General features: G+C 38.0%; 5 protein-coding genes, 2 long non-coding RNA genes and 1 other non-coding gene across 14 annotated transcripts; 5 read left to right on the top strand and 3 right to left on the bottom strand.

The window, feature by feature from the left end:
• Positions 1-1183: 1183 nt before the first annotated feature.
• AT5G02530 (RNA-binding (RRM/RBD/RNP motifs) family protein) lies at positions 1184-3024 on the top strand. Of its 2 annotated transcripts, none has more exons than NM_120331.5 (5): positions 1184-1521; positions 1654-1839; positions 1931-1999; positions 2084-2322; positions 2582-3024. In NM_120331.5, exons 1-5 carry the CDS (start codon positions 1333-1335, stop codon positions 2775-2777), a joined length of 879 nt encoding a protein of 292 aa, NP_195873.2. In that variant the 5' UTR covers positions 1184-1332; the 3' UTR covers positions 2778-3024. The 2 variants fall into 2 exon arrangements, with proteins under 2 accessions (NP_195873.2, NP_001190207.1); NM_001203278.1 differs by having other exon boundaries at positions 1226-1521; positions 2588-2806.
• On the bottom strand, positions 2299-2602 carry AT5G00865. Its single transcript, NR_142447.1, has one exon. It is a non-coding gene; the product is annotated as an other RNA (long non-coding RNA).
• On the bottom strand, positions 2967-5930 carry AT5G02520 (dentin sialophosphoprotein-like protein; the record flags this gene model as incomplete). Of its 3 annotated transcripts, none has more annotated exons than NM_120330.7 (9): positions 5731-5930; positions 5552-5640; positions 5323-5467; positions 5091-5208; positions 3852-4996; positions 3679-3760; positions 3534-3592; positions 3404-3461; positions 2967-3315 (listed from the first exon to the last, which is right to left on the bottom strand). In NM_120330.7, the coding sequence occupies exons 1-9, from the start codon at positions 5782-5784 to the stop codon at positions 3269-3271; spliced, it is 1797 nt and encodes a 598-aa protein (NP_568101.4). In that variant the 5' UTR covers positions 5785-5930. The 3 variants fall into 3 exon arrangements, with proteins under 3 accessions (NP_568101.4, NP_001332609.1, NP_001332608.1); NM_001342657.1 differs by having other exon boundaries at positions 3269-3315; positions 3852-4999; NM_001342658.1 differs by lacking the exons at positions 2967-3315; positions 3404-3461 and having other exon boundaries at positions 3480-3592; positions 5731-5926.
• AT5G00860 lies at positions 3934-4179 on the top strand. Its single transcript, NR_142446.1, has one exon. It is a non-coding gene; the product is annotated as an other RNA (long non-coding RNA).
• Positions 5931-6075: 145 nt separating the features above from the next.
• AT5G02510 (UDP-glucose 6-dehydrogenase) lies at positions 6076-7696 on the bottom strand (the record flags this gene model as incomplete). 3 transcript variants are annotated; one of them, NM_001342656.1, is made up of 4 exons in its annotated part: positions 7461-7572; positions 6702-6989; positions 6442-6618; positions 6076-6338 (listed from the first exon to the last, which is right to left on the bottom strand). In NM_001342656.1, exons 1-4 carry the CDS (start codon positions 7470-7472, stop codon positions 6249-6251), a joined length of 567 nt encoding a protein of 188 aa, NP_001332546.1. In that variant the 5' UTR covers positions 7473-7572. The 3 variants fall into 3 exon arrangements, with proteins under 3 accessions (NP_001332546.1, NP_001332545.1, NP_195871.1); NM_001342655.1 differs by having other exon boundaries at positions 6249-6338; positions 7461-7696; NM_120329.2 differs by lacking the exon at positions 7461-7572 and having other exon boundaries at positions 6249-6338; positions 6702-6981.
• An 11-nt stretch (positions 7697-7707) lies between these two features.
• AT5G02505 lies at positions 7708-7779 on the top strand. The gene has a single exon. It is a non-coding gene; the product is annotated as a tRNA-His (tRNA).
• A 94-nt stretch (positions 7780-7873) lies between these two features.
• AT5G02502 (Oligosaccaryltransferase) lies at positions 7874-8824 on the top strand. The gene is made up of 2 exons (NM_147833.1): positions 7874-7967; positions 8398-8824. The coding sequence occupies exon 2, from the start codon at positions 8398-8400 to the stop codon at positions 8503-8505; it is 108 nt and encodes a 35-aa protein (NP_680138.1). The 5' UTR covers positions 7874-7967; the 3' UTR covers positions 8506-8824.
• A 1661-nt stretch (positions 8825-10485) lies between these two features.
• Positions 10486-13364, top strand: HSC70-1 (heat shock cognate protein 70-1). Of its 2 annotated transcripts, NM_001125684.1 has the most exons (3): positions 10667-10988; positions 11313-12277; positions 12668-13364. In NM_001125684.1, exons 1-3 carry the CDS (start codon positions 10775-10777, stop codon positions 13052-13054), a joined length of 1566 nt encoding a protein of 521 aa, NP_001119156.1. In that variant the 5' UTR covers positions 10667-10774; the 3' UTR covers positions 13055-13364. The 2 variants fall into 2 exon arrangements, with proteins under 2 accessions (NP_195870.1, NP_001119156.1); NM_120328.5 differs by having other exon boundaries at positions 10486-10988; positions 11313-13364.
• Positions 13365-14113: the final 749 nt, after the last annotated feature.

Genomic DNA, 14113 nt, shown 5'->3' with positions numbered 1-14113 from the left:
AGAGAGCCTCATAATGACATTGTTAGGTGGTAGATTTACACAAAGGTACACACACACACCACTATCGAGATTAATGCCATATTTATTATTGTTATTATTGTTTCAACATACTAATTCGTGATTTAAACAATCAAAACCTATAATGCTTTATGATGTAAAACTGATAGTTGAACAAACTTGTCGTGGTAGCTGAGAGTATATTCTTTTCAAAGCTGAACTTATATTTAGCGATTATTTTGTTTGTTTAGTACTCTATAACCGGTTAACATTATTTTGTTTGGCATGCAACGAAACAAATCTAAATAGAATGGACCAACCTACATTTGTAACTGCTTCAGTAAAAAAAAAAAAAAAAAAAAGAAGAAACAGAAGAGATTATATTGCTAGATCTAGCACCTATATATTAGGATAGTCGAATTATGTAAGTAGAATAATGAAGGCATTTACTCTATCTATCATGTTTTTAGCGGCGACTGGCACATGACATCCGGCTCATTGGCTCATTTGTATGGGGAAGTGATGTGACCATGTGAGACTATAACGTCTAACGATATTGACTATTTATTTCCTTATATTATATTACTGCCAAAAAAGGCAGCTCAAAAAATACTATTGTGCAACGGTTATTATTCCATGGATCAAAGATATCAATAATTTTTTGTTAACCACATTTTGTTTTTATCAACATATTTAAATATTTTGTATAGTAATTAATGTGTCATCATTTGAATACAAATCTGTATATCATATAATAAAAAAGTCCACTTAACCATTAAAAATTTCATAATTCGTCTAGAATTCTACATAAAATCTTCTGGTCAGGTTATAAAGATGTCTTTAACACTCATGGTACAAGTAATTTGTTAAATAGCAAGGCAAGATTTGTTTTCCAAATTGAGATAAACAAAGAAAAAAAAGGGTTGACTTACTAATATTAATACGTGAATGTGTATGTACGTTGTGATACAGTCACATACTGTGCCCATACAGGCAATGCGTGTGCTTCACATGTACTTGTCCACATCTTTGATTATGACAATGGCCGGAGGGAAAAAAATATAATAAGTTGAAGTGGACAATGAGGATGGGCCACTGGATTTTTATGAGTCCAAAAGGCCCATTAAGAACTCAGGGGTCTATTTAGTAAAACGTAAGAGTTTAAGGGCAACAAAACAATATTGATTAAAGCTGAGGTGTTTATCGTAATTCTCCGAGAAGATAATATCTGTTTCTCTCTCTCTCACTCTCGCGGTGCGTAATTCCATCTTTGAAATCTCAGAGCAACAAAACCCTAGCTACATTTCTCGATATCGGAGAAAAGATCCGGCGAAGATGTCAGGTGGCTTAGATATGTCACTTGATGATATCATCAAATCTAATCGAAAACCTACTGGATCTCGCGGCCGAGGAGGCATTGGAGGTGGCAATAACACCGGTGGTCGCGGTGGTTCCGGTTCTAATTCCGGTCCGTCTCGTCGGTTTGCTAACCGCGTAGGAGCCAGAACGGCGCCGTATTCAAGGGTCAGCCCATTGATTTTATATCTCTCCCTTTACCTTCTCTTCCTTCAAGAATCAGAGAATTCCTTTTAGGGTTTTTGTGAAATCAAAAAAAGCTGAGATCTGTTTTCGTTTCTTCTTTGACGAATAAAACAGCCGATTCAACAACAACAAGCTCATGATGCGATGTGGCAAAACGACGTCTTCGCGACTGATGCGTCTGTGGCGGCGGCTTTTGGGCATCATCAGACTGCTGTTGTTGGTGGTGGCTCGTCTATCGAGACTGGAACTAAGCTTTACATTTCAAACTTAGACTATGGTGTCTCCAACGAAGATATCAAGGTTTGTGCTTTAGAAGTTTATTATAGTTCCAGTCTTACTTATGAGAAAAATTGTGGTTTTGTTTCTGATCTTGAGATGGTTTTGCTTGTAGGAGCTTTTCTCTGAGGTTGGTGATCTTAAGCGATATGGGATTCACTATGATAGGAGTGGAAGATCAAAGGTACTTACTTGATAAGCTTTATTGTGCTTCAGAGATTTGTTTATTGAATCGTCTTGTCATGATTAAACTTAATGATGCTTTCAGGGGACTGCTGAAGTTGTTTTCTCGAGGCGTGGGGATGCATTGGCAGCTGTCAAGCGTTACAACAATGTTCAGTTGGATGGAAAACTGATGAAGATAGAGATTGTTGGGACTAATCTTTCTGCTCCAGCTCTTCCCATTCTTGCTACAGCTCAGATTCCTTTTCCTACTAATGGGATACTTGGCAACTTTAATGAGAACTTTAATGGCAATTTCAATGGCAACTTCAATGGAAACTTCAGGTTTGTCTTGTTTCCACACTTTGTTCAATATGGAAACTTCATAGTATCATTTGCTAGGGTCTATCAATCTATTGCTAAGTCAGTTAGTATCTTGATGAAATACTTATGTTTTGTTCTTCTGTTAAGATGGCCTATGTTTTGTTCTTGAGTTAGTATATTGACGAAATGCTTTTTTGGTTAGGCCAAGTATATCCTGATAGGTAGATTACACGAACCTTGTACTCCTATTAAATATTTTGGATAACCTGTTATGCCACAGAGGCAGAGGAAGAGGCGGTTTTATGGGGCGTCCTCGTGGTGGTGGTTTTGGCGGTGGTAATTTCAGAGGTGGCAGGGGAGCTAGAGGACGTGGTGGTCGTGGCAGTGGTGGAAGAGGACGTGATGAAAACGTATCTGCAGAGGATCTTGATGCTGAATTGGACAAGTACCACAAAGAGGCAATGGAAACAAGTTAGAAAGGGGAGATTAAACCTATTGCATGTCTACATGTATTCCTTCCTTTAGTGCCGATATGCTTTTGTATTAGTATGATCTTTAGATTGAATGTCAATGGGTCTGACATTTTCGAGCTTTAGCTTTTGTTTTTTCTTCTCTTGGTGAGCTTCTTAGCTTTTTGCAGTTGAGTTCAGAGAAACAAGCATTGTGTGTACCGTGGAACTCAAAACTCTTCTAAAATATCAATTCAAAACACAATTCTATCTACTCTCTTACTACGTATACTTTGTCGTTTCAAACTTTTGAGCTTGAAGCAAACGAGATCCACTATGAATTTACTTTGTAAAAAAAATAAAGGAAGCTAGTAATACTAAAATATTAAGAGAGTTTCACGACCAACAAAATGATTACAGACAGGGTCAGAGACCATAACAAACCTACTTATTAATTATGATTACAGGGTCAGAGACCATAATAAACCTACTTATTAATTACGAAAGTTTGAAATAGTTTATTTGATTTTCAAGTTTCTTCGCTTTCGAGAATCCGATCCTTTTCCTATCAAGAAGAAGAAAGAAAAAAACAACAAATATTGTATTATATAGTGAAAGCCGTTTTCATCAAAAAACAGCTTTAAAGAACTAACCTTTAGATGGAGCGGAGTTAGTCTCACTACCATCCTTTACTTGGATAAGGTTCCGATCCTGCAAACCCAGACAATGTTAAAGACTCTGTTCCCATGGTTGGTCTAGTGTTAAGGAAATCAAATCACAAACCATATCATAAACAGGAATTTGGTTACGCCAAAACTCTAGTGATGACACAAGCACCCTTCCTGCAAAACATTAAACAAAATTCTTTTTTTAACTAATGCTTTCAACAGAGCCCTTTGGAAGTGAAGATTTTCTACTCTCTATTAACCTGATCTTGACCGTTTCTGTCCCAATGAATCAGTAGACGCCGCATTGGTCTTCTGCTGCTTCACTTTTTTTTCCGGTGTTACCTTTGAATTACATAACAACAAGAGCATTAACACTCAAACAGGAATATCAGAGGATAACCATGTAAGTGGTGGCATAAGGGGAAGTGGTTACCTCCACATCAAAGTCGATTTTCCTCTTTATTTTTTCCCATGACAAGTTTTCTTCAGCTTCTTCAGCTTCAGACCTGAAATGATTCATAGGCTCTACAACATTGCTGTTACTTTGAAGGGTCTTCTCACTTTTCTTTGATTTTCCTTTCGACAGGGGATCTTGAAATGCCTTCGATACCTTCACTCTACCTTTTCGCTGTACTGACGTCAGTGATTCTTTAGTAGCATTCTTACTTGTTAATCTTTCAACATCTGTACCAGAAAGCCTTTTACCAAATCCCTTCACTGGTGATATCACTTCATTATTGATAGCCACACATACATCTTTTTCTACGTCATTGCTCTTAGCATTATTTAAACCTTCCTTACTATGTTCTGCAACATTACTAGTCGGACTCTGGAGTTTACTCGCATCGATTTTCCTTTTGTTTTCCGCACTTTTGACTTTCGTCCCAGAGTAATTCATGGGATCTACTACATTGTCGTCACTTCTGAGGATCTTGCCACTTTTCTTGGATATTCCTTTCTTTTCAGGTTTGCTACTCTTGGCTAAGTCTTTAAGCAGGGAATGTGGAGATGCTGTTGTTACAAGTAAACCATTTTGCTGTTCCGAAGTAAGTGATTCTCCAGTAGCACTTGCACTTGTCACTTTATCAACATTATCTGCACCGGTATGCTTAATACCACTTCCAACCGCTGGAGATATCACATCATTATCGATAGCTTCGCTCTTATCTTTTTCTACATCACTGCTCTTAGCCTTAATGAAACCTTCACTACCATTATCTCCATCATTACAAAGATTCTGGACTTCACTTTCATCGAGTTTCCATTCACTGTCTTCATTATTGATAACCTCACATCCATCTCTTTCTACATCACCGCGCTTAGCCGTATTCAAAAATTCACTACCATGATCTCCATCATTAGCAGTCTTCCGGACTTTACTCGATTCAAGTATCCTTTTTATTTGCAGATGAAGAGACCTTCTCCTTGCAGTTTTTATATCTCTTGCTCCAGAACCACCTTTATCATTAATCTCTGCAATATCAGTCTCAGTCACATTGCTTTTCTCTCTGCTCTCAGCTGGATTATCCTTAAGATTCCTGTTAGAGTACTTACAAGGTGATAAAATGGGAGGACAAGCTGCTAAGAAATCATAAAACAAGGACATATCAATAAAACATAGATGCATCAGAAAAAAACACACACACACAAACACATTGCTTCAAGACCTAACCTTTCTCGATAGTCGAAGGGACGGTATTAACATCAGTGCCAAAAGAGTCTCCTTCAAAGCAACTGTTACAAACTCGTTCCCAACAAGGAGGAAACCCGAAGATGAATTCACGAGAAATCTATTCCCAAGACCAGACCACAGAACAAAAGAGAAAGAACAAATCAAAGTCAGTTCTTCTTCCTTAGTTCTTAGATAGATCAAGTTCCAACAAGTTAAGCAATCTTTAGATTACCTCAGGGTTAAATCCATTTTTAAGAACGCGTTCTTTGTTAAGAAAACCTCTGAGAGTGATATAGATTCCATCAGATGCTAAGAGTGTGAAAACATCCAAAGCTTTGGTGATTGGTGAAGATGTAAACACACGCATTGCTCTTGTCCTATTAAGGCAAAATTCGAAGAATTCAAAAACTAAATCGTTTCATAAAAAAAAAAGAAACCTGAAAAGTCCAAAGCACTCTTACTCGACGGACTCTTCGAATCCAGCAACACCAAATTGTTTCCCTTCGAATTCCTTTGGGCATTTTATCAACCACCAATCTCTCAGCACCACCTTTATTCGAAAAACCCAGATGAACAAAAAGGCGGATTTAGAACACTGATTGAATCAAATACGAGGAGATGAAGTAAGAAGCTCACTCACCGTTTTCTGGAAAGACGACTTGGAACCATCTTCGTCGAGATTTGGTTCCGTCATCGAGCTGGATACTATCTTAATTGAGAAATAATCGGAACCCTAGGAGATTCTCGAGAGGAGAGATTCGTGAGATTTAGTGAGCAAAATTGGGGAAAAGTTTAGGGTTTAAACTGTTTGGAACAATGGGAATGAAAATTGCTTTGGCGGGGAAAACTTGATCCGGTTTAGATAACCAGTTTGGTTTAAAGCTTGTGTATTTTGGTTCTCGTTTCCTGGTTTTCTACATTCTCCGGTTTAAATAACAGGTTTGGTTTAATCCTTGTGCGGTTTCTTCGGTTATAAATTTGTAAACAGAAATTATTTTTGTTTTATTAATGAGAATTGCCCTAAAACAATTTGCAAACAAACCATACAAGTAAAGTCTTTAGTATTAAAATTTGCATGACTTGAAATTCAGTTGACTAATAATACTTCTTAAGGTCCTAATGACTATAAATGACTATGTAGTAAACAATCATATAGTTTTAGTAGATGTCTGGAGGCAAATTCCCTGAGAAAGAAGTCTGTTGTTGTTGTGACCTTTGAAGATGGAGTTTCATGGCGTAGTTGCTAAGCTGATGAATGATATCCACAAACGAAAACGAAGGGAAAATCAGTAATCCGCTGATTTATAAGATTGATAATTCCGAGAATTTCTAGTAGGCAAGTTAGTTATACCTCTAGCTTATGAACTTGTTCTTGGTACTGCCCCACCACGCCTCTCAAATGCAGTACTTGTTTGGCCTTCTCTTCGTTTTCAGAGCTACGCTGATGTTGATTCGCAATGACCCGCTTCAATATTTGGTTATCATTGATCAAACTCTGTAGACTCTCCTTCATCGACGCATATTCAAGCTGCAATGAATTGGGAGCTCTCTATTTGTTATATTATCTAGGCCCAAGAAAACCTGAGCATTATCAATGTCATCAATTTATACCTTCTTCGAGGCGTTGGTGTTCTTCTTTATGATACTCTCTAAAGCTTCTAAGATCACTGCAACACGTCGCCTCATGTCATCAATGTTTATCGCTTTTGTCATCTCGGATACAAGTCTATCAACCCATTTAGCTCCATCGATCATATCCTCATCGTTCCAACTTTCCACAGATCCATCAAAAAAGCCAGCTTCTGTTCTATCAGAATCCCCATTGAACAAAATTGAGCTTAAACTCTCTTTTGCCTCTTCAAACACGTAATTCTTGTTGCTCATAACCTCTCTGACAAACTAATTCAAGATCCCACCAAAAAACAAAGACTACATTAGCAATAAACTCCCAAAGACTTTTGTAGCAAAACATAACAGCCAAGATCACCAATTTTCATAACACAAGTCACAAAGTAACAAAGACTAATGTTGCATCAAGTTTCTATGCAATCAATGGCTACACAAAACTGTCGCCAATTTTCAGTTTTTCACAACACAGAAGTAACAAAGGCTAATGTTGCATCAAAGTTTCTCTGCAATGCAGGGCTTTGGCTTTGGTTATCACAATGTTAATCTGTAGATGAAGACATATCAATCAATAGCTACACAAAACTGTTACCTAGTTCATTTCATGAAGGAACTACATCAATATAACTTAGCACTTTTTAAATGGAAGATTGATGAACTTAAAGTATATGAAAAGAGCAATTACTGTAGTAGCATTGTTCATCAGTCAAAAATGGAAACTTTACGACACAATATCTAACGAACCTCAGGATCCATGGTAGGGAACACATGGATCAAAGATGCAACCGGGTCATCGGATCCAGACCCGGTTTCAGATGAACGAATCGGCGATCCAAAGCTTGACCATTTGGTTCTCTTATTCGTCGGGGATGATGAAGAAGAAAGGAAGCGACAACGTCGAGCAATTGCAGTGAAGAAGAAAGGAAGAGACAACGACGAGCAATTAAACATATTGTAATATAATTATTAATATTATAGACTGTACAACAAAGTGGCTGTAGTTTAGTGGTAAGAATTCCACGTTGTGGCCGTGGAGACCTGGGCTCGAATCCCAGCAGCCACACTTTCTTTTTTCCTTTTTTGAGAAGTAAAACGACGTCGTTTACCATATTACCAAACGATTTGTTTTTGAGTCAACCACCTCTTTAACCAGAGTCATTCTTCAGTTCTTCTTCTTTTTCGATCTGCTTCGTAGAGTCGATAGAGGGAAGAATCAAAGAAGGAAGTCTGTATCTTTTGAGCTCTCCAAAGGTAAAAACACTCAGAGATTTGATTTGTTTTTTTCGGTCTTTACCTTGGATACGTCATTCTCAGATGGTAGCGAATTTGTAGATCTTAAGGCTTGAATCTATTTCATATGATCAATTACTTATAGATGTGATGATGATGCAACTCTTTCTTTATTTACTGCTATGAGATTCAATCAATTTTTTATTTTTATTTTTGTGTATTCCATGTTTTTGATGTTATACTCATGTCTGGATTTCGTCAAAGTTATTTTCTTTTAGTGATTTTGGTAAAGAAACTTGTTCCTGACGTATGAACCTAATTGTGTTGGACTATGTGCTCCATCTTCATAGAAAATGATGTTGAAAGTGTAGATTGGTGGGTGATTTTTAACAAGTTTTGTCTAAGTCTGATACCAAGCTTCTCATATTGTTAATTGTGTGTGGTGTTACAGATGTTTGACGACCAAGACCTCGGCTTCTTTGCCAATTTTCTGGGGATTTTCATCTTCATAATGGTCATTGCATACCATTTCGTGGTGGCAGAGCCTAAATTCGAATGAGAATGAGGTTTCATCTTTGTTAGTTTCTACAAAAAAAAAACTTATAAATGTGTTGGAATCAATATGTCTTTAGCATTCTATAGGTCGTGATGTTTCGCCAGTAGATGAGTAATCAATGTATTTTGACAATGTGGTTTTGGATGGATTAAGAGTTAAAAGACTTCATTTTTCGTAGTGTTTCAATCATTCAAGTTTTAGTATGCAAGTTTTCTGTTTAGAGCATATTGCATACATGGGCGAATATGGTATACCTGGATTTCCCAGTTCTTCAGGTCTTCTCTGTAGCTCTGTTACTTCTATCACAGTTATCGGGTATTTGAGAAAAAAGAGTTAGCTAAAATGAATTTCTCCATATAATCATGGTTTACTACAGGTTTACTTGATTCGCGTTAGCTTTATCTGCATCCAAAGTTTTTTCCATGATGTTATGTCATATGTGATACCGTTACTATGTTTATAACTTTATACAGTCTGGTTCACTGGAGTTTCTGTGATTATGTTGAGTACATACTCATTCATCCTTTGGTAACTCTCAAGTTTAGGTTGTTTGAATTGCCTCTGTTGTGATACTTATTGTCTATTGCATCAATCTTCTAATGCACCACCCTAGACTATTTGAACAAAGAGCTGTTTCATTCTTAAACCTCTGTGTCTCCTTGCTAAATGGTCATGCTTTAATGTCTTCACCTGTCTTTCTCTTCTATAGATATGTAGTCTTGCTAGATAGTTAGTTCTACAGCTCTCTTTTGTAGTCTTGTTAGAGAGTTAGTTGAGATATTACCTCTTAAAAGTATCCTTGAACGCTTTCCGGTTATGACCAATTTGTTGTAGCTCCTTGTAAGTAGAACTTACTGGGACCAGCGAGACAGTTTATGTGAATGTTCATGCTTAAGTGTCGAACGTATCTATCTCTACTATAGCTCTGTAGTCTTGTTAGACAGTTAGTTTTATATCTCCATTTTTTTGTAGTCTTGCTAGTTGAGATATTACCTCTTCTCTTCAAAGTATCCTTGAACGCTCACCGGTTATGAAATCTCTACACTATAGCTCTGTAGTCTTGCTAGATAGTTAGTTCTTTAGCTCTCTTTTTGTAGCCTAGTTCTTTAGCTCTCCTTTTGTAGCCTTGCTACAGAGTAAGATGGGATATTACCTCCTTGAACGCTCTCCGGTTATGACCAATTTGTTGTAGCTCCTTGTAAGTAGAACTTAGGATAGAGTGAGTCAACTTTAAGAAAGAACCTAGTATGTGGCATAACCAGATTGCAGGCTCTGTCTCGGCTACAGTAACGTAACTCTATAGCTCTTTGTTTTGTTCAGAAAGAACCAGTGATTGGATGATTCGTCCTTAGAAACTGGACCTAACAACAGTCATTGGCTTTGAAATCAAGCCACAACAATGCCTATATGAACCGTCCATTTCATTTATCCGTTTCAAACCAGCCCATTACATTTCGTCCCATTGATAACCAAAAGCGGTTCAATCAGATTATGTTTTAATTTTACCAAATTCTTTATGAAGTTTAAATTATACTCACATTAAAAGGATTATTGGATAATGTAAAAATTCTGAACAATTACTGATTTTGGAAAATTAACAAATATTCTTTGAAATAGAAGAAAAAGCCTTTTTCCTTTTGACAACAACATATAAAATCATACTCCCATTAAAAAGATTTTAATGTAAAATTCTGAATATAAGATATTTTTTACAACAACAACCAAAAATATTTATTTTTTTCCTTTTTTACAGCAACAAGAAGGAAAAACTTTTTTTTTTGTCAAGAAAAGGGGAGATTATGTAAACAGATAAAACAGGGAAAATAACTAACCGAACTCTCTTAATTAACATCTTCAAATAAGGAAAATTATGATCCGCATATTTAGGAAGATCAATGCATTAAAACAACTTGCACGTGGAAAGAGAGACTATACGCTCCACACAAGTTGCACTAATGGTACCTCTCACAAACCAATCAAAATACTGAATAATGCCAACGTGTACAAATTAGGGTTTTACCTCACAACCATCGAACATTCTCGAAACATTTTAAACAGCCTGGCGCCATAGATCTAAACTCTCATCGACCAATTTTTGACCGTCCGATGGAAACTCTAGCCTCAACCCAAAACTCTATATAAAGAAATCTTTTCCTTCGTTATTGCTTACCAAATACAAACCCTAGCCGCCTTATTCGTCTTCTTCGTTCTCTAGTTTTTTCCTCAGTCTCTGTTCTTAGATCCCTTGTAGTTTCCAAATCTTCCGATAAAAATGTCGGGTAAAGGAGAAGGACCAGCTATCGGTATCGATCTTGGTACCACTTACTCTTGCGTCGGAGTATGGCAACACGACCGTGTTGAGATCATTGCTAATGATCAAGGAAACAGAACCACGCCATCTTACGTTGCTTTCACCGACTCCGAGAGGTTGATCGGTGACGCAGCTAAGAATCAGGTCGCCATGAACCCCGTTAACACCGTTTTCGGTACGTGTCTCGTTTTCTTAGCTCTCTTATACTTGAAATCTAGATCTCGTTCATCGTAGTCGTGATGTAGTTAGATCTAGTTAGATCTGGATAACAATCGTATATGTTGGATTTAGTGTTTCATCTATAGATCTTATCGGTTAGATCCTGTTTATATTAATTCAACTATGCTTATTTTAGTAATTTCTTGCTTGGACTAGTAGTATCTGTTGGTTTTTGGAATTTGTAAGTTTGTTAGATATTTATTGCTATTTTTGTTGATTATGCTTCAGATCTTTATTGCTTGATTTATTACTAAATCCGTTTTTTATTTGGCTGTTGCAGACGCTAAGAGGTTGATCGGTCGTCGTTTCTCTGACAGCTCTGTTCAGAGTGACATGAAATTGTGGCCATTCAAGATTCAAGCCGGACCTGCCGATAAGCCAATGATCTACGTCGAATACAAGGGTGAAGAGAAAGAGTTCGCAGCTGAGGAGATTTCTTCCATGGTTCTTATTAAGATGCGTGAGATTGCTGAGGCTTACCTTGGTGTCACAATCAAGAACGCCGTTGTTACCGTTCCAGCTTACTTCAACGACTCTCAGCGTCAGGCTACAAAGGATGCTGGTGTCATCGCTGGTTTGAACGTTATGCGAATCATCAACGAGCCTACAGCCGCCGCTATTGCCTACGGTCTTGACAAAAAGGCTACCAGCGTTGGAGAGAAGAATGTTCTTATCTTCGATCTTGGTGGTGGCACTTTTGATGTCTCTCTTCTTACCATTGAAGAGGGTATCTTTGAGGTGAAGGCAACTGCTGGTGACACCCATCTTGGTGGGGAAGATTTTGACAACAGAATGGTTAACCACTTTGTCCAAGAGTTCAAGAGGAAGAGTAAGAAGGATATCACCGGTAACCCAAGAGCTCTTAGGAGGTTGAGAACTTCCTGTGAGAGAGCGAAGAGGACTCTTTCTTCCACTGCTCAGACCACCATCGAGATTGACTCTCTATACGAGGGTATCGACTTCTACTCCACCATCACCCGTGCTAGATTTGAGGAGCTCAACATGGATCTCTTCAGGAAGTGTATGGAGCCAGTTGAGAAGTGTCTTCGTGATGCTAAGATGGACAAGAGCACTGTTCATGATGTTGTCCTTGTTGGTGGTTCTACCCGTATCCCTAAGGTTCAGCAATTGCTCCAGGACTTCTTCAACGGCAAAGAGCTTTGCAAGTCTATTAACCCTGATGAGGCTGTTGCCTACGGTGCTGCTGTCCAGGGAGCTATTCTCAGCGGTGAAGGAAACGAGAAGGTTCAAGATCTTCTATTGCTCGATGTCACTCCTCTCTCCCTTGGTTTGGAAACTGCCGGTGGTGTCATGACCACTTTGATCCCAAGGAACACAACCATCCCAACCAAGAAGGAACAAGTCTTCTCCACCTACTCAGACAACCAACCCGGTGTGTTGATCCAGGTGTACGAAGGAGAGAGAGCCAGAACCAAGGACAACAACCTTCTTGGTAAATTTGAGCTCTCCGGAATTCCTCCAGCTCCTCGTGGTGTCCCCCAGATCACAGTCTGCTTTGACATTGATGCCAATGGTATCCTCAATGTCTCTGCTGAGGACAAGACCACCGGACAGAAGAACAAGATCACCATCACCAATGACAAGGGTCGTCTCTCCAAGGATGAGATTGAGAAGATGGTTCAAGAGGCTGAGAAGTACAAGTCCGAAGACGAGGAGCACAAGAAGAAGGTTGAAGCCAAGAACGCTCTCGAGAACTACGCTTACAACATGAGGAACACCATCCAAGACGAGAAGATTGGTGAGAAGCTCCCGGCTGCAGACAAGAAGAAGATCGAGGATTCTATTGAGCAGGCGATTCAATGGCTCGAGGGTAACCAGTTGGCTGAGGCTGATGAGTTCGAAGACAAGATGAAGGAATTGGAGAGCATCTGCAACCCAATCATTGCCAAGATGTACCAAGGAGCTGGTGGTGAAGCCGGTGGTCCAGGTGCCTCTGGTATGGACGATGATGCTCCCCCTGCTTCAGGCGGTGCTGGACCTAAGATCGAGGAGGTCGACTAATTTGTTGGACATTGACCTCTCTCTTTCTCCTATCTCTATCTCTTTTACTTGCTTTTTTTTGATCTGTTAAGACTTTTTATGTTGGGCTTTTTTAAAGAAGCCCATTTTGTGGTGTTTTTTGGTTAGTACTATTTTGAACAATGGTTGGTTCTATACCAGTTTAGCTACGATGACGGATAAAATTAAAAGTTTGCCATTTTCTCTCTTATTTTGGTTATGGTGTTTGTTCCCTTCCAATCTCGTAGGTGAAACATGACTTGTTGTTTGAAATGGGAAGTATTTCCCAAATGGCATAACATAAAAATTACTTAGAGAAGGAACCAACGATAATAATTAATTAATCAATTACGAGAAACCCATTTTTTATTATGACATTTGTTGAATTTATCATTTCTAACACAGACTAAAGTCAATTTTACCCTTGTTTTGTTGAAAAGAAAAAAATCTAAATCTTTTTCCCCCACAAAATCCTAAAACAAAATTGATCTCTCCATGTAGTGTTCTCCACGACGAGATCTGGTGACAACTCCAGTTTAAGCAAGACCAAAAGACTTGAAGAGATAAAAAGCTATTAAATCAATCTCTTTTTCTTTGGGTTTTTATTAGTGAAAAGAAAGTAGAAAAAAAATCTCAAAGCTTTCATGAATTGGAAGTTTCAAATTTGGTTTAGATTTGAAGAGATAAATTGGAAGTTTTTATTAAATTAATGTTGATCAAAAGCCTAGTGAATCTTAAGCATTCAATTTAGTTGGTCTATGTGAATGTGTTGTTGATGCTTATTTATTTTATTTTTTTGGTCAACCTTGATGCTTTGGTTATAGCTTTGGATTTGTGATTTTATCTGGATTTTTTACTTTGATGTTTTATGCTTTATTTCAAAACTATATACGAAGCTACGGATATTTGAAACATATACAAAACAGTGAAATCAGTAGGACTGTGAATTTTCTTATCCTCAAAGCCTTTGTAGTGTAACAGACAAATCAAATAAATAGCTTCGCTTATACCTATGCCCAATCAGTAAAAAGAAAAGCCTCACCTCGGCCCACAGCCAATGAC

Source organism: Arabidopsis thaliana, chromosome 5, assembly GCF_000001735.4.
Source record: "Arabidopsis thaliana chromosome 5, partial sequence".
NCBI classification, from domain to species: Eukaryota; Viridiplantae; Streptophyta; class Magnoliopsida; order Brassicales; family Brassicaceae; genus Arabidopsis; species Arabidopsis thaliana.
This window is presented reverse-complemented; position numbering and strand designations above follow the sequence as displayed.

Excerpts from the sequence above, each read along its gene's own strand:
- AT5G02530 (NM_120331.5), top strand. The coding sequence starts at position 1,333 with ATGTCAGGTGGCTTAGATATGTCACTTGATGATATCATCAAATCTAAT. Across the intron at positions 1,522-1,653 it reads GAACGGCGCCGTATTCAAGG|CCGATTCAACAACAACAAGC; the intron begins GTCAGCCCATTG and ends CGAATAAAACAG. Across the intron at positions 2,000-2,083 it reads ATAGGAGTGGAAGATCAAAG|GGGACTGCTGAAGTTGTTTT; the intron begins GTACTTACTTGA and ends TGATGCTTTCAG.
- AT5G02502 (NM_147833.1), top strand. The coding sequence starts at position 8,398 with ATGTTTGACGACCAAGACCTCGGCTTCTTTGCCAATTTTCTGGGGATT.
- HSC70-1 (NM_120328.5), top strand. The coding sequence starts at position 10,775 with ATGTCGGGTAAAGGAGAAGGACCAGCTATCGGTATCGATCTTGGTACC. Across the intron at positions 10,989-11,312 it reads CCCCGTTAACACCGTTTTCG|ACGCTAAGAGGTTGATCGGT; the intron begins GTACGTGTCTCG and ends TGGCTGTTGCAG.